The sequence below is a fragment of the Cygnus atratus genome, chromosome 1 (genome assembly GCF_013377495.2).
Source record: "Cygnus atratus isolate AKBS03 ecotype Queensland, Australia chromosome 1, CAtr_DNAZoo_HiC_assembly, whole genome shotgun sequence".
Lineage (NCBI taxonomy): Eukaryota > Metazoa > Chordata > Aves > Anseriformes > Anatidae > Cygnus > Cygnus atratus.
The window spans coordinates 188635989-188655004 of record NC_066362.1 but is presented as its reverse complement, the minus strand read 5'-3'; the positions used below and the strand labels follow the sequence as shown (position 1 = coordinate 188655004).

Below are 19016 nucleotides of genomic sequence, written 5' to 3'. Positions count from 1 at the left end.
TAGAAAGACCAGATTGGGAAATAAAGTTAAGGTATTTCTTCCTTGATCAAGGGAATCAAATAGTTCTAATGTTTCTTCTACCTTGAACCATAAGTATGGGCTCTTTTCCACCACCGTGTGCCAGCATCTCTCGACGATACCGCTCACCCATTGCCCTGGAGAAACACAGATGTTAGAGCAATCTGCAAACACAACCTGTCCAGCTTTCAGTCATATTTGCTTCTAGGATCTCTGCATAACTCAGAGACAGGGACTAAATGAAATCTTCCACCCTGAAATAACGACTGCCTTGATCCCATGTTGACTCCTCAAATTCAAATCACATTTAAAATTATACTTTAATTAACTGAACTAGGCAAATTTTACACATATGAATATGTGTTGATGTTTATGGAAGTTAAACTGTGGACGACATTTTAACCTTCACTGCTCCAAGGGGAAAAGTTACTCTGCTACAACACTCAGAACATTTACCTAAGCTGTAAGAACAGTTAAAATTTTTGATGTCACAATTTACGTTTTAATTTCACAAAGCAAAATGAGTAGGACAGCCGTACTTAGCTTTGAAGTTGGTGACATGAGGCTTGTTTAACACCTGCAGTTGCTTTTGATTTCAATAGAAAATTACAAGTAATTAGGCACCTATGAAAGTCAAGTTCTCTAATTACATCTAAATATGGATTTCAGTGCCTCCCAACGGGCACACCTGCATTTTAAAACATAGACACAAATTCTTTGCATCAATGAACATGTCCCAAAGTACATTTTATATCTGTGGTTATTTCCTATTTAGTTATACTCTTAAACAAAAAGGCTAAAAACTAATTGGCATTAAAAAAGCCCATCAACCTATGTTGCCCTGGGTATAACACTTGCTTCTTGCTTTCCAGAAGCAAGTGGCACAATATTTCATCATTTCAATCATCACTGAAAATAAGTTTCTCTGTTTTTACCTATCAAATGGGTCTTGAGCGAAACACTGTTTCCACACCATGGAGGCAACAGCCCTGGACATGAGGTAGGAGTAGTATTTGGCACCATAGCCCACAAGATGACTGAATCTCAGATGCCAGGCCTGAAAAGAACAAAAACCAGAACAGAAGTAATCTTTTAAATTCTTTAAATTATTCTGTGTTTTCCTAAGCATGATGGAAAAAAATCTGTTAGTATTACACTATGGAATGGTTGAAAAAAGAAAAAAAAAAGCCACCACAACCAGAAATCCCAGAATGAACACATCCTTTACTATACAAAGCATTTTTCAAGCTAAATACTGTATATCCAATATGCTGATTATCATCATTGAAATTATACATAAATAGGGTCAGAAGGAAAGAAAAACAAGAAATAAAAAATGTGGCCAAATGTGATAAAAGCCATGTTGCTCTACTGGTCTCAAAAAGAAAACAATTACCATATTACATGTAATGCCACATTTTACCATTTTCCATGCAGATAATGGTGGTATCACACTTAGAAAAGTTACATCTAAAAATATTTGCCACAAACAAAACGATCATAGGAATTTGCATTTAATACCATGCAAAATACAGCCTACCATATGCCAAAAGCCCTCATAGGTAGATGAATTACATCCATACACAATGTCATTGCTCACAGATTTGTTTCCACATTTTCAAATGTATATACATAGCAGATTACCATCTGTAATTATATTGTTATTCATTTATATATTGTTACTTTATGACTCATTCCAGTGATGGTGGACTTCTTTTATAATCCGCTTTGGTGTCAACTATTTTCTTATGTTTTCTTAGCAGATACAATCACAAGTATCAGCCTTACTTTCACAGAAATAAAATTCATTTTTTCCCTTTTTCCCTGACTGCAACAGAGTACTTTAGATTGAGAGAGACCTCCAGAGGTCATCTGGTCCAACCTCTGCCCAAAGCAGAGCCAACTTTTATGAGATTTCTCATGGCCCTGTGGAGGCTGAAAAGATACTGTTTCCCTACAGACTTACATAATTTTTTTTAACTGAAGATGATGAATCTGGAGATGAAGGAGTGAGAAACTTACTCTTGCTCTTTTGGCTCTCTGAGGAAACCAAAGAGGTGTCAACTCCTGTATCTTATTTGTCCTCCTGTCTAAAGACAAAGGTCTTAATATTATTGTGATATGACTGTTGTCAAGTTTTTTTTAGGTACTACAGAAAAGAGAATTTTAAAGAGGAACTGGAAGATAAACAGTAAAGTAGCCTAACAGGTGTTTTAAATTTAAACCCATAGCCTGTCATATGCTTGTTTTCTTATCCTAAACCTGATGGCTGAAATTCTGAGGCAGCCAAACAGAAAAGTGAGGGGGTATTAGCAGTTTTCTAGAAGTATTTACCTTTGACTGAAATTCTTCTTCACACTCGCAGTAACAATCTCTCGACTTTTGGCAGATTAAATAAACTATGTTTCTTAATTCAAGAAAGTGATGATCATCATCTTGCTCTCCATTTGCCAAGTCAAAGATGTATGTATATTTTTTTTAAATTACCAACCAAGAGTGTGGAAAAAGAAACTATCTGGCTTTTAACCAGTCTTTTTTTTTTACCTTAAAAAAAGGTAGCAAACAGCAGCGTATTATCCAGATCATCATGATCTATGATGATCCATGACCATCATCCATGATCCATGACCATCTCCTTGATGAGAAACAAAGCTGTTGGCTCTCTTCTCTCAAGAGCACTCACAAAAACGTTCTCAGTCAGCAGCAGTTCAGCCATCCAAAGGTGGTTACCTTCACCCTAAGGCAGGTGTCCAAAATACAAGGAATTTGCTACAGGTGACCCAATCTAGACTCTACAAGCAGCCTACACAACTAAAGTAAAAGCCTAACTTTTAGGGGAGATGAAAAATGTCCCCAGTCCTCAATTTTCCTGTGGGCTTTGTGGCATGATCCAAATGCCTAAGAATGACAGATATTTGTTTTTTTTTTCTTTAAAGTAAACTCCAACTGTACCATATCTCACCAGAATGCAAACATACAAAAACACTCAACTTGGATACAGATTCTCCAGTTTGCTCTGAAAAGTATTATGGTTGCTGTGTTTATACTTAATGCCTCCAGTTTTTCTAACCAGTCCTTTACTTATAACCATAATCACTAAACTAACAGCACAGTTTGAAACAGACCAGAGAGCTTACAGGAAAATCACATCAGCTTTTATTTAATTCCATAATAAGTTTTCAAACTGAGGATTCAAAGTTTTGACTTGAGAGTATAACTCTTGCAGGCACGTGAAAAGCTTTCCTGACTGGTTTAATCTACCCAGAAATTTAAGTAATTCCCAAATAGATCTGTTCAGTGAAAGATCCAAGTTGCTTTTTCTGCTACAAAGGAAAATACTTTCTGTGAGCTTGGCATATAGAAGAATATCACTCCATTCAGAAAGGAATGATTTTAATGCATCGTATAAGCTGTAACCAGGACAGTGTCTTTTTCAACAGCCCAGATTACATTGCTCATCTTGCCTTCCTTACATTGAATGTCCACAGAATACCCTGGTATAAGTAAGATCCTGTGCTATTTCTAAGACATTTAATTCTCTGTACCTAAAACAGCTCATCTTCACCTCTGATCGGATGATGATCAGCCTGATCAGCTACTCCACTCATCAGTTTTATTGGAACTATCACAAGCAAGCAAGGAAAACAGCTTCTCAGCAGCCTGTCCAAGACCAAAAGCTCGTTTCAGAGAGTGCATGTAAAACAGGACTCAGTTCCCTGTGTCTACACATAAAAAATTGCTTGACTTTGTCTTTGCTAGCGTATTTAAGTAAGAGACTTCACATCACTTCCTTTCAAAACATAAAAGGAAGCGATACAGAAAACCAAGCTAAGGTGCTACTCAACTCTCTGCATTTGGGAAGGCTCTCAAATATGATGAAGCTGAGAATTCAAAAATTAATTGGCGACAAAGTGTTATTAAAAAAAGAGAGAGAGAGAGAGAGAAAACAGGGGATGAGTTAATCTGTATTAAGATAGATGCCTAACACAGGTACAGTACAGACAACTCTCCCTTCATTGGAAGTACAAAAGGAACACGCTTTTAGATACTGAGAGTAATATAAGATGACTTCAGTCTTCAAAGGAATCATGCAACTGAGATTTTATTCATATTGCAAACAACAATCCAGGAAATCTGATTATAAACCCACTATTTCCTAGTGAGACTTGAAGCCTATATTTGATTTTTAAATGTTTTCATAATCAGCACAGATTTTTCCACACTCCAGAGTACAAAATGCTCTAGGATGTCATCATTCCCTGTTCTTAACTTATTTTCAGTCCTCACACAAAGTTTTTGGTCAGGAGTTCTCAACCCTTTCATTCCGTATCTTCAATATTTCACCATTACCCATTATCTATTACATTACTCAAGTATATTTTCCCATTTGATGATGTTCTAGTAATTAACTTTTCCAAATTGGACTTTGTTACCTGTAAACAAATATTTAGACATTAAGGTGCTCCCTCTGCCCCCACAAGGAGTTGCCTGCCCGCATTAAAAAACTGTTAAAAACCTTATACAGATGAGATTAAGATATTTGCAACAAACATGCAAAAAGCCCAAGAATACAGAATAATTGAATCACCTAGGTCGGAAAAGGCCTTCGAGATCATCAAGTCCAACCATCAACCTGACCTGCCAAGTCCCACCACTAAACCATGTCCCCTAGTGCCACATGCACATGTCTCTTAAATACCTCCAAGGGACTTCACCACTTCCCTGGGCAGCCCATTCCAGTGCTTGACCACCATCTATGTGAAGAAATTATTTGTAATATCTAATCTAAACCTACCCTGGCACATTATGACCCAAGTGCAGGACCCAGCACTTAGTCTTGTTGATATGTATAGACTAGTACTCCTTTAAGAAGTTCTATGAACAATAAAAAATAACCACAGCACTGTAAAGGTATTTAAAACTACATGATTCACCTTTTAGCATAAAATTCTGTTTTATTAAAACTACCTATAGATGAAAAATGACTTAATTTCTTAACTGTGTTATTTGTAAAGCTGAATAATTTCTTCATACATATATATATAAAACCACACATATCAATTTCCCTTTTGGAAAGGATAAAGGCTAGACATGTAGAACTAGGGCACTCTCCTTATTAAATGTTACATTTTTGGTACGCAGTTAGAAAGTTAATGAAGACTCTGAGTAATCACCTACTTCAAAAAGTTCCATGAACCCATTCCAGGAGTTTATAAAACAGTGTGCATTTTACAGCATAGCCCATGGGGTATGATAATATGCCATTCACGGGTCATGTTCATGCCTGCTTTTTATCCAACAAAACAGGCTGAAATAAAGGTGTGCGACTGATCCACTGCAATTATTAAAAGGGCCTTTTCTTCACCAACATTATCAATCTTCCCTTGTAACCATGTCTGAAATGCTTCCAATGTCTGAAGCCTTTCCATTTCTTCTTGTAACAAACAAAAATACCTCAATGATACACGGGCCATACTGATACATTACACCTTCTCAGGAATTTTAAGTAAAGTACTTGTAGGATACATTCTTAGGGTAAGATTCAGTTCATTTTACTTTAGCTACCTCAGACTAGGAGCCTTGCTCAAACTAGTCACAAAGGCTGCCTTTGTAGTCAGGGGACAGGAATATTTATCCTTTTATCTTTGGATGGGGATAGGACTAGTGCTCTCAGAGAAAATAAATAATTTACTACTACTTCTAGCTTCTATTTAAAAGTTAAGCCACTTCATTCCTGTTAACAACATCGCAGGATCAGCTAAAGTAAACTGGTTTGAAGAACTATATAAACTAATTAAAGATTCAATAATTTGATTTCTAAATTCACAAGTGTTAAGATTATCACAAAGATCAACTCATATAGAAATTTAGATGTGATCCTAAAAAGAAAAAACTGAAAGCAAAAAGCTACAGGTAACTCACTACACAATAGTCTAGTTTTTGCTTGACTGTGGGTAATCATTATTCATGGACTCCACTACTTACACAGAATCAGTGGTATAAAATCCTCCTATTTCCCTTGAAAGGAAGAGCGAGCTACAGAAATTCTTGACTAGCGCATGGACTCTTAAAAACGGTCTTCAGCACTTTGTGCTGTGACTTCAGCTATTTCAAAGTATATTTAAGTCCATCTTAAAACGAAAATCACAAGTGAGGACCTGAAAAGACCCAACACTAAATTAAGAAAAGTATTTACATCATTTACGTCCTCAAATTACAAAATGTGTGCTACAGTAATTACATCAAGGAGCAAGTTGTTGAACAGTTTCCATGAGGAACAATATATGATGGAGATGATTTGGTGCCACCCCCCCTCCCCTTTCTTAATTAAATTCTTATTCTGGCAGGAAACTCAATGGAGGAGCAGCCAACTTATCTCAGGGGCTACTGGGTGGAGAACCCCTGGCTCTGGCAGTAAGCTGATATTACTGCTTCTAATGCCCTTGAACTTGGCTATCAGCATGGGTGGAAAACTCTTGAGAATCACAAAGAAGCTGCAGGCTCTGGTAACTCGGGAGCCAGAAAAGAACAGCAATTAGCATGGAAATCAGTACAAGCTATTTCCCTCTGCTGAGAAGCAAGGTTTGTCAGCTAGTGGGATTCTAGGACAACCTGCTTCTGGCAGGCAAACACACTGAAAGTGAGCACTGGCACTCCTGTGGCACTGTCAGCCACTCCTCCCAGTGGGAGCTGGAGGTCAATGGAATAGAATATCCTGAGTTGGAAGGGACACTCAAGAATTGTCAAGTCCAACTCCTGGCTCCACCCCAGAATCCGACCGTGTGTCTGAGAGCACTGTCCAAATGCTTCTTGAACTCTGGCAAGCTCAAGGCCATGACCACTGCCTTGGGCAGCCTGTCCCAGTGCCCGACCACCCTCTGGGTGCAGAACCTTTCCCTAACACCCAGCCTGACCCTCCCCTGTCCCAGCTCCATGCCGTTCCCTCGGGTCCTGTCGCTGTCCCCAGAGAGCAGAGCTCAGCGCCTGCCCCTCCGCTCCCCTCGTGAGGGAGCTGCAGGCCGCCATGAGGCCTCCCCTCAGCCTGCTCTGCTCTGGGCTGAGCAAACCAAGGGACATCAGCTGCTCCTCATATGTCTTTCCCTCTAGATCCTTCACCATCTTTGTTGCCCTCCTTTGAACACTCTCTGATACTTTTATGTCCCTCCTATACTGTGGTGCCAAAACTGCATGTAGTACTCGAGGTGAGGCCACACAAGTTGAGAGTGGATTGGGACAACCCCTTCCCTCTCCTGGCTAGCTATACACAAAGAACCCAGAGAGCTGCAGTTTACAGAGCAAGAACTCCACGGCCATTTTTCAGCACAGAAGAACAGTAAATTCATGGTATGGTGCAGATCTCATTGGATGCTGCACATCCAGCTTACCACTTTTCCCATTCTGATGAACAAGCTGTGCAGGCTTTGTTTTAAAATATCAGTGGAAAAAATGCTTTTAGCAAAATAAAAAAAAAACGTATTACCTCATGACCAGGAAAATCTGGTCTCACTATTTACCTTTGACTCCAGTTTGCATTTTCATGCTCTTCAAACCTGTATTCTCTCCCAGATGGAAGTTCAACATCTCCCTTCTCAAAACACAAGGAAGATACTCAGGAGGTTTCTCCACAAGGACCAGACACCTTCATGCAACAACCACCATTCATCAAGTAGAGAAAATTTAAGTCTCTTTCATTCATCCCCATGACTTCCAGGAGTAATGTGCTAATCTACTTGAATGAATGCCCTTCACTGAACCTCTTCTGTGCTCACTTTGGTGTAAGAACTGAATTTGCAGTTAGATGAGCTAAGTTTCCTAGTAAAGCTCCTCTTGATATTGCCTGTGGACAGTGGCCAGAGCGAGAAGCCCAGCACTGTGAACAGAAGCCCGGGCTGTGCCTGCCAGGTTCCGAAGCTCCAGTTCTGCTGCTGGGTGCATTTATTTTGGGGAGGCCAAATTGTCACCTCGCAGAATTTATTTTTCCACCTTTCTGTTTAAATACTTATTTACTTATGACATGAGAAAAGGACTATCACATACATTTTATAGCTTAAAGAATTTGTTTCTGAAACAAATCACAGGATTTTTCCCCTATTAGTTACATAAGTTTGTAGCGTGCTTTGAAGACATCCTCAACTCCTTCCCACTTGAAGAAACAATGAGTTTTGGGGTGCAGATGTTGCAAACGCTCTGTGCCAGGGGCTACCTCTGATGAAAACCTACTGAGTGACGATTCTTTCAGAAGGTATGCATCTGCCTGTTTGGTCAACTTTCTTTCTGTATTTTTGGCCTGAACTCCTCTAAGTTTTATAGAATTACATCATCATCATTCTAAAGTTTCACAATAATAAAAAAATCCAATAAAAAGTTTTAAGGCCACTTCCTTAGCTGCAGTTTCTAATCTTGTTTAGAATAACAGAAAGTTAATTCCAAGAAACCACATTTTATACTGCCCCCCCTAACTTGCTTAATGTCAGGACTCCGCAGTTTTTCAGTGTGGTGAATTTCTGTGCTAGGAGTGGGAGAGAGCACAAAGTAAACCAACCCAGAGACATCGCTGACATTTTAGAAAGCAAGTCAAGCAAAAGATTAAGAATTCAATTTATAACACTTCTGTGTTTTTATTATAAAATGATAAATAAATCTAGCACGGCAGGGAATGTAAATATTTTTGCAGTTGTTTACACTACGGAAGAGGAAAGGAATTTAACATGCAATTAACCACTTAGGTGATTCTAGATATGTACCATATGGTCTCTGAATTACTTAAATTAAAGAAAAACATTTCACTTTCATTTATAAACTATTAATGCATTTGAGTTGCTATAGCAAAATCATTTAAAACTATTTCCTCTTCACCCTCTTCTCTCCTCCTTGCAAAGAGACTGGGAGAAGGGGGACATAGGAGACAACAAAGAATACCAACATCAAAAAGCTGTATTTATGATATGCGTTGCTCCACAATCCTTAAAACATTGATTAAAAGACACAGAGATACAAAAACTGATATATTGTGACCTTATTTGGACACACTGAGAGACAGTGTTACCTGTAAACATTATAACTAGTTTGAAAAGTAAAATAAAAAAAATGTGTGCAATCAAGAGAATTTTCAAAAGAGTCCTTAATGCTCTAACACACAACTCCGTACACAAACGCACACACATGCAATACACACACACGCCATTCTATTACCAGTGAATAACTTTTAGCACTGCCTAAGTTTTAAAAATTCTTAAGCCCCAGATAACCAGAATCAGGTCACCAAGCTTTCCTTTGGGTACAGATTCACATTGAAGCTCAAGGTTTTTATTATATTTTATCAATTAAACCAAATTTTAAGCACTGACCCGTTATTTTAATATAAATATCATGAACTTCTTAAAATAAGCACTTACAAAAAATATAAGAAATATTTTAAGTAATGCTGTAACTGCAAAATATTATTTGCCGGTACAACTTAATCATGTAAATTATCTGTACTTACACTGGAAGATGAGATAGCTAATGTTTTACAATAATGCTCATTTACTATCTTCTGCCAGAGCCACTCCAGACAGGGATACAGGGGATCATGATTCTAATCCTGAATCTGCAATAAAATGCAATATGAACTTGAAGAAACTGCTTCTTTGTCCCTTCTCAGTCTAACTGCCAACTGCTAGTAAGGGAGGATGATAGGACTTCTCTCTCATCCTTCTCTGGTTTGACTGCAAGCTTTTCATAGAAAGGAGAATCTCCCACTCTGTTTGAACAGCATTTCAGTCAGGTCCTTTAGCCCATATTTAAGTGGGCTAAAGTGATACATTCAAAGTGATACATTCGGTTTTATCTATTGCTATCAAATATAAAACCAGTACTGCAATCCTGGGGGGCAAAAAAGGAAATGTGAGATACGAGAACAAAAATATGTACAACTAAACAAAGCAATCTGCATTTATATATACATATATTTAGATATCTATGAAAAACATATGTATCTCAAAACGTTACTAAGCAATGTACGCAACTATTTCCTCCACTGTTCTTTAAAATGCTACTAAATGTAAATATTATCGCTAAAGTATGTTTGAGTTTCATGGGGCTAACACTTGCTAAAAGAATGTCCTTAAAAGTGCTTCATATCTTCTGGTATCTGTAAACACTCCGCTGCCGTAGATAGTTGCCCAGTGAATAGTGTCATATTTCCACTGGAAAACAAATCTTCACAATATTTGCCATCAGCATTTTCTTTATCATAAAATGAACTCAATTCCAGAAAGACAGAAACCTAAACAAACCTTGAAGGGCAACTTTAAGAGCTTTTGAAAGTTCCAGCAACTACTTTAATAATGAACTCAGCAGGGCACCAATCTTTCTGAAATGGCTTTTAGCTATTAATTATTTATAGAAATATCACTTCCCCAGAGTTCACTGCGTACTTCTTTATTAATCTTTTCCTCAGACCCAGGCTCTTCAACTTGATTTTATAGTATACTTTTAAGAAGGCTCATAAGGAAACTAATCCAGGGATTTGCACTTTGTGTAAACAACTCTGGTTTCCAACACAGCAAGGTAAAAGATTACTTTGAAGGGGTTACACAAACTTCAAGAGGTTGAGTAATGACGTATGACTTCACGTCTCTTCAAAACACTCCAAAAAGTTGAATAAGTGCACCATCAGTGTCTCTTCAATTAATTGGTTGGGAGAAAAAGTGGAAAAGCAATCCATTATGAAGGCTCTCTGCAATTAATATGAAATGTACGTCTCTGTGATCTAGAACAGCAGTTTCTTTAAAATTCCCTATAAAGGAGATCCTAGAACTGCTGGGTGTATTTCCCTCTTCAACAAAAGAGGGAAAAGATTAACAAGAGTTTAAAAGATTTGGTACTAATCATAATTCCATCTGTTGTATATTAAACCACTTTTCCTTTCTACTATTGCTTGCTTGCACATAAAAATTGATTATCACAGTCTCAATTCCAATTCTGTATTTGTCTTAAGAGGTTTTCAGTAGCAGAACATACATGCTCGTCTGTGCCCACATAATTTTTTTCTTTCCTAGCCAAATAAACTCAGTTTTCTCAACTTTTCTCAGAGATTTCCAAACCTATTATCTTTCCATATGCTCTCATCTTTATTTCTTCCAGGTTGTCTAAATCTTTTTAGTCATACATCTACTACAGGACACAACATTTGGCCACTGCATTCGGCCACTGTTGGCCACTGGCCCCAACACCAAATACCAAAATATCCCTAAGACATATACATTTTCTTTGGCAGCATTCCATGAATAGTGCTCTTTGGGCAGTTACTGCTCTTTAAATACTTATGTATCTGATCAGTTTCCTGATGCACTACTTTGGATTTATTTTGAAAGGATGAAATTCACAATCTTTTGAACACTCTCCGAATTCTTTGGATCATTTCAATTATATTTTTAATGATTTCTGCAATCTTTGTCAACTGGAGGATTTCCTATAAATCTTATAAATGAGCTCTCGCCCAAATCATTAACAAAAACACAGAACAGCAGTAATTCCTAGATAGATGCCTGGTAACCTTCGCTTAAAATGTCCCAGCCTGAAATGAAGCTTTCACTCGCTCTTTCAGCATGTTTTCTGCATGTTGCCTCAGCCACAACCCCAAAGTTTGCCCAAATAATTACAATTTGCGAGTGTCAGAAAGCTTGCTAAGTGTAGAGTTATGCTATCATCTGTCTCCTTCTTATTCCCAAGGTCAATCACTTTATTAAGATGAAAAGTGTATTTTGCTGTCTCAGATGGTTCTTAACAAAACCATGAAGTTTTCTTTTACTCATTTGATTGTTCTCAAGGTGCTTGCAGTCTCCTTAATAAGTGATTCTACTACTTTTTGAGTGATAAAATCTGAACAATTGGTATGCAGTTCCGAAGTTCTCCTCCCTTAGCTATCATAATAACACTTCCACTTTTCCTAAGTTTGTGAGTGATAATTCCTTTAGGTCAGTGACTGCTTTGAAAAAGTTAAATATTCTGACTACCTAATCAAAACTCATTTTTTTTCTTTTTGAAAAAAATACTGAAGCACAGACAGGGAATATTTCTGCTTTCTCTAGTATCAGTTGTTCCCCTCCTACTAAATCCATACTCTCCTTGATCTTCTTAGTTCTTCAGTAGTTATTTAAATTTTTATTACCTTCGCTGCTTGCATTTTGCAACTCAGCTTTTCGAGCCTTTTTTCTTTTGAATTCTTGTATTCTTTTAGTAATTACCTTTTCATATTATGATCTCTATTTTTTATGATCTTAATAAAGTCTTTAAAGCTCTTGGTTCCTTAGCCCCAAAACTTCTTTATATCAGGATAATTTGTGTCATTGATTCAATGCCCTTGATAACTACACATTGTCTTTTGAATCCTCACTCATCTATTTTCTATTTCCAGCAAATATCAGGCAAGCTTCCTCTTTCTGATGAATTTTTAAATCATTATTGACCTTTCTGGTTTTTAAGCTGTTTGAAACTTCTACAGTTTTAGCTCATTAGAGCTTATTCTGTCTTCTCTTTTTCTCACTTTTACATGGCTTCTATGTTTCCAATAACTTTCTTTCCTCAGATATTCAACTATACAGGCTTTCCTCCTGCCTTGGTTCTTTTCGGCATTTTGTTGATTGGCACCAAATGTTATTCTCTCATCTGCAACCCAGTATGGGTGCTTTAAAAAAACTCTTTGCCAACAGCAACATTTTAGCTGTTCTTCTTCTTTTCCTTTAAAACAGGGCATTTAGTTTTGCTTAGGCCCTAAGATTGCATGAGTTTAACTTAGTAAATCTAGGACAAAATTGGGAAGGTTGTAGATAAAATAAGTATTACACGAAATCATAGTTTAAATTTAATAGGTAGCTACTACTTACACTTCGTTACTAATAATTTCAAGATTCATGTTCACCACTTGAGTCAAGGTTTCAGAATTCAAAACCACTTTTATCTTCAGAGGTTAAGGGTTATCACTTATTTATTTTAAGACAGCTGCCTCATTACTTGCGCAGCCTATTCTCTTTCTTATGAGTTACTGATATTCACATGAACTGTTAAACAGGACAGCAGTTATGACTACACATTCTTATTTATCACTCCAAAGACCTAAGAAGAAATTGTAAGACAACGGATACCACAAAGACACATACAGCAGACTCGATAACAAACTACTTCACTCGAACTGCCAGCCAGCCCTAAGTGAGTTGAGGAGCAGGCCTGTAAGGAATGATACTTTCCTCTTCACTGCAGCATCACAACTGATAGTGATCGTGACCAGTACAAGACTGCAATAACGAACTTCAAACAAACACATCATCTCCATGATCTCAATTTCTGGCCTCTGGCTTACTTAACTAAGCACGAGGTCAGGTCACCTTCAAACTCCAAAGAAAAGGCTCTTAGCAAAGAAAATGTATACAGCTCTTCTCTTGCTCTCGGGTGTTCTTAAGCACAATAAAAAGGGGACTTGGGCACCAGGTGACAATGTGTGCTGCAGAAAGATGTCTGAACCTATCTCCTCTCTGCAGAGAAGCTAGTTCTGCATGTCTACTGCCACCAACTCCTCTTCAGCTGACCAACTTACCAGATGTCTTTACTTGCACCCCATGAATGAAACCCTTATGCCCTCAGCACCCATGGGCAAGCCACATCTTCCTGTAGTACCTGACAGTTTCCACAAGCAAGCACTCCAAATTTTAGGTTGCGTATCATCCATTGATTTCTTTTGTGAAGAACATAACAGACAATCTCAGTAAGTTCAAACAAGGACCTAGGTGGAGCTCTCTAAGGTCAGGATCCCTGTCTGGGCAGAGTCCCCCCAGCTGCAGGAAGAAGAAAGACTAACAACCACATTGGTGATACACCATTTTTCATACCCTTCTTCCCTCTAGGGTATCTATAACAATACCTGCCTTGTTTTCTGTTGGCAAACTTGGCTGGCTAACGTATTTGGCCTCACAGATGTTTTGGGCTCTCCAATCACTAGCAACCATAGCCATTAAGAACTTCTTATACTGCCAACTGAAAAGAAAACTGCACTCTGGACAAAAATATATAAGCATAATTAAACCTGTAACCTAATGCAATTTTTAGGCCACCAGTAGAAGTGGTCCTTCTGAACTAATGTGTGTCAACATGCTAGACTGAAAACTTATACTAGCAAATTATTTAATGTTCCAAAAAATATCAAAAGGCTCCTCACACAGCAACACATTCCCTTCTACCACATGTAATTACAATGATGTGTGTGGGTTAATTCCAAAACTGTATTTTATATTCAACTATCACACAAGAAATCCTTCCATGTTTCTTAAAAAAAAAAAACTTAAGGCGACAATTTTAAAAACTGCAAAATGGACTATTTGGCAGCAATCTACAAAAGAACAGAGATTCACTGTGCCTCACTCTTCAAAACCAATTCTCCTTACAATCACAAGTCAAACAAGCATCTCCCATCAAGATTAGAATGAAGAAAGGTTATTAAAACAAATGGTTAATATACAAGTCCACAATATTTTTCCGAAAATAAGAATCAAAACTTCAAACTACTTCATTATTTCACAAATAAAAATCACCTATGATGATTTGGGCAGCTGGTGTTTATTGTAAAATTACTTCATTATTAGGAACTCTTTCCTGTAACTGCAGGAGGCTGCAATCTCCACTATCAATGCAGAGCTTCTTTACCCTGCGTCTCATTTTTTGTTTGCCTATTGAACCAAAACCCACAGCAGGAGATAGGAATTATTATGCTTGGCGCAGGACTAACAACGGTGTATCATTAAATTTTGATGACCGTTTCAAAGGAAAGTAGATTTCAAGTCTAAACTTGGGGGACAGGCAAGGGACTAAGTAACAGATCATGGGGAGAAACTTTGGTCGTGTCTCGGGTTGATCAAAGGGTCACCTGATACTTTTTAAGAAAGTCTCTCTGGGCATCTTGGAGACAAAGGTAGAAGAGACCAGGAGAGATACTCTAAAAGCAGACAGTGTTATCAATTGCAAGGCCAGCCACGGTAAATGGAAACTTCACAATAGATGAGAAATAAGCTATGATTTGAAGAAAAGTTTTGAGTAAAAGCAGAATACTGCATTCCCCAGAGTACACAGATTTCAACACCAAACACATTCAGGAAGAAGTGGCAGGAAAATGAGCTGTCATTATTATTTAGTTTATCTTCATTTCTTAGGAGAGCCAAAAAGAAGATTGCTTGCTTTTAGAGGCATCACATGGATTCAAGAATCCAGCCTGTGCAAAACGTCTATTCATTTTCCAAGCTCAGTAACACAGATATCTGGCAACAAAACTACCAGACACTACAAAAACAGGCAAACAGATAGATTTCCTTGCCCCCTGCCTGGCAGTCGTCAGCTTCTGGACTTAGCAACAGAGCAAAGAAATCCCAGTGGAATTTCACTCTCCAGAAGCCAGCAGCAAACTCGGTGTCCTTTTGAACAGATAAGCAATGGCCAGCCAGAAATTAAGATTTGCATTCTTCAGGAAAACAAAGTCTTGTGTAATACTGTTTCTCTGGGCTTCTGTCTGTGTAGTCTCTGCTCTCTTTCCTTTCTGCCTTGCGTGTGGCAGCAGCTTCTGTGACTGTCTGTGTCAACACAGCCAACGTAAATACTGCTGCACGCAGCGTCAACCGTCTAAATGCCTGTAAAGCTTATCTGAATGGCAAATACAGACTTTCACAGGATTTTCTTCCTAGTATCCCTACTATTGCTGGACAGGATATTTGCTGAGGATAATGTTTTGGTTTACCTTCAAACAGGTATCACTACCTAGATACAGCAGCATTTACTTATTAGGTGTAGTTTACGTTCCTCATTTTGGAAGTGCTATAACAAAAAGATGCATGCAAATTGTCCTACTATCTGAGCTGTGTCTCAGAAAGACAGAAATGCATCCGCTGAAGATATTTGCTGTGATTTTACTTCAAAACGTGCATCTGCATGATGAGACTGAAGCCCAAATACATTTGAAGGATATTTACTAAGTTTACTTGCCTGTGAAGAGCTGTAAGAGGGAATTGAGGTTAATTCTTATCAGTAGATAATAATGGATGCTTGTGCAGCCCTGGCAGACAATGAGACTACAGTAAATCACATTAATGCAGTAAGATCTTCATTAAGGAAGAATTACTTTTACCCAGCACCCCTAAAACTTAAGATACACAAGCCTGACATAATCATTTATAACCAAGTCTAAACCTATAGGAAGCAGGTAAAATTCCCATCATCAAAAGATTTTTTTCCCTGCCAGCCTTGTATGTGCCTAGCAAAATGAGAGATGAAAATAAGAGCTGGTTTGTCTTATCATATTTCAATGTCACACTCTGAATTGAAAGGAAGGAATATTATCCTCTCTTCACTTAAAGAAACCTTTTACCTACAAGACATTTACCTTTTTCTGGATTACAAATTAAACTGCAAGCATATCTTAAATTTGGAAGAAAAAGCTGCAAAATATAGCAAGCCAAATAACAGACATGAATTACTGTACAGAGTGCTTACATTTTCATAATGTCTCAGTAGGTTTTACTGAAATTTAAATTATATTAACATTCCTGACTAGACACACAATTTTACATTCAATCAACATGAAGAACATGGACTTTCTGGCAATTCAAACATTCATAGTACTTTTTGCTGGGATGAAGTTCCATGCCAAAGCTTGTTATTCATATTGAGGCTAAGCTCATTATGAGATGTTACACTCCTTTGAAGGTAACAGCTAAATAAAAAATATTTTAAATGGAACAAAAAAGCAGGCTAACTTCCAACACAGGGAACTGTTCCATTCACCAGATAACTAACACCTGCAGAGGAATGGTGTAAAACAACACTTATAAAAGTGCTAAGATGTCAGACATCTGAAGATACCTTGCTTCTACTTTTCTGGCTTTGCCAGGCCTGCAGAAGTGTTACAGTTTCAATGAGGAAAGGGCTGGATCTGCTAACACCCTTCTCCGAGAATGTGAGTCACATTTTTGGTAAGCAAAAAGAACATTTCCTGAAAAGCAGAAAGCAAAGAAAGGAACTGGGTATTCTGACCGAAGAGTCAAACAGCGATTCAGGCTATGCTCCAGCTGAGAAGTCAGCTCCAGACAGAGCAGGGCTGTCTCTCGACTGTAATCAATGTAAACTGCACCTTCAGATGCTCACGTGTAGTACAGGACAAATGCACTAATAGTCACGATGAAGATCAAAATTATGTAGTTCAGTAAAATCAAGACTTCAGGGAACACTTTCAGCCCGTTTTCCAGGTACAGCATGAAAGAATAAATGACATGCCAAAAGTCACAGCAGTACAGTCAGAAAAACTCACTTTGAAGTTCCGCTCCACATGACTCTCTTTCACATACTGACATTCAGTATGTAAAAACAGTACAGTGTTTTGTTGACTTTTACAAACAGTCCTTTGTAAAGCTAGAATAAACCTGGTTGTCAGTGCCTTCCTTGATGAGGAAAAAGGAAGAAAAGGTAATTTAGTTCATCATGGTAAGCTACAGTCATACAAAAGTGTGTATATTAAGTAACTCTTGTTCTTTAGCTAAAAATTACCAACACTCTGGATAAAGTAAATGAAAGAAAGAAAACTTTTTCAACATAACACCACAAGAAGCATGTGAGTATTGGGACTGAGGGCAGGGGGACAAGTGAGGCTATTAATATGCTATTGAAGAAAAGGTTCAACTTTTGGTACCTTTTTTAGTTGCTATGGTATGTTGCTAGCATGCTAATACTCACTGTATTAGGTACATATGGCAATCCATAAAATTTCTCCTGTGTTTCCTTTAAAATTTCTGTGGTTGACTTTTGTAGAGGATGTTTCCCATGGTAGATTTGGTCCAAGGAAGCATAGAAGACCTAAAGAGACAGAAAATGTTTGTCTTTGGCACATGGCCTTGGCATCTGACAACCAAAATAAATAAATAAATAAATATAGAAAAGAAACAGAGCGGGAGAACAGAGGGGGGGAAGAGTTTAAATCTATCTGGTTTTGTAAATCTTCTATTTTTACTATGCCACAAAAGGATAGAAAAAGGTTTTTTTTGCAGTACACTAGCCATCACCGTCATGGCCTATCATCAATACATGTTTAGGTCACTGGGAGCACTGGCAGTACTAGATCACCCACATTTTTATTTAAAGTTAAGACCCTGTCCCTAAAGCCTTCCAAAAAATCCCCCTTGAAAAAGAATACCTTAAAATAGATTTAATAAAAAGATTTAGGGTTATTCAAGTAAATACAGCAAAATAAGCAATTCTAAGATGTCTGCATGCAGCCCTAAGAACAAATCACACCTGTGGGGGTAAGCAAACACCCAGGCAGTGAACATAAGCACAGGGAGCTGCTGATGCTGCTGAGTTTTCGCTAGAGCACTCTAATGGTGTGGTACTAAAGCAGATGCTGCCTTTGTTTTACCTCCCACAATCAGAGGAATAAACTGCTCCAGCGTAAGCTCAGCCTGAGCTCACACTGCAATAGTGAAGTACTGTGGCACAGACGTAAGGGCTGCTCATAGGCAATTACGGTGCACAAGCATGTGAACTCTGGCAGTACACAGATGCATGACTGAATCACTGAGGTGTCTGGAGATCAGGAAAGCAGCACAATAAAAAGACTTTTCAGGTCAAGTTAGCAAAGAAGAGTATCTGGCACTTGAACAGCAAATACGAAATAAGATGCGAAGAAGACATTGCCAGGGCTCAATTTGTGCCATCACTGGAAAAAAATGGAGCATTTATTTTTTTTATATGATGATTTCCTGTTGTGTCGAAGTGCTGGAAAGACAGAAGAGGATGCCCACTGCTGTGCAAAACAGTATTTTGAAGAAGTTTGGTGGATCCAGATACTTAAGCCAAAGTGTTCAGGTCAGGTTATCCTGTCGTAGACAGAATTCATATGAAAATTGACAGTAGGGACCCTCCAAAAACTTTTGTGCAAAGGATGAGGCAAATAATTTGGCCAGAGATTCATGCCCAGTCACACTCCC

General features: G+C 38.0%; 1 protein-coding gene across 2 annotated transcripts in view; it reads right to left on the bottom strand.

Moving 5' to 3' along the window:
• MIPEP (mitochondrial intermediate peptidase) overlaps positions 1-19016 on the bottom strand; it is a 75810-nt gene that overhangs the window by 7482 nt on the left and 49312 nt on the right. The window contains exons 16-18 of one of the 2 annotated variants that reach the window (XM_035542413.1): positions 17767-17886; positions 954-1075; positions 82-155 (exon numbers count right to left, since the gene is read on the bottom strand). In XM_035542413.1, coding sequence (XP_035398306.1) covers positions 82-155; positions 954-1075; positions 17767-17886 — 316 coding nt within the window. The remainder of the gene's footprint in view (positions 1-81; positions 156-953; positions 1076-17766; positions 17887-19016) is intronic. The other variant, XM_035542414.2, reaches the window with a different exon arrangement.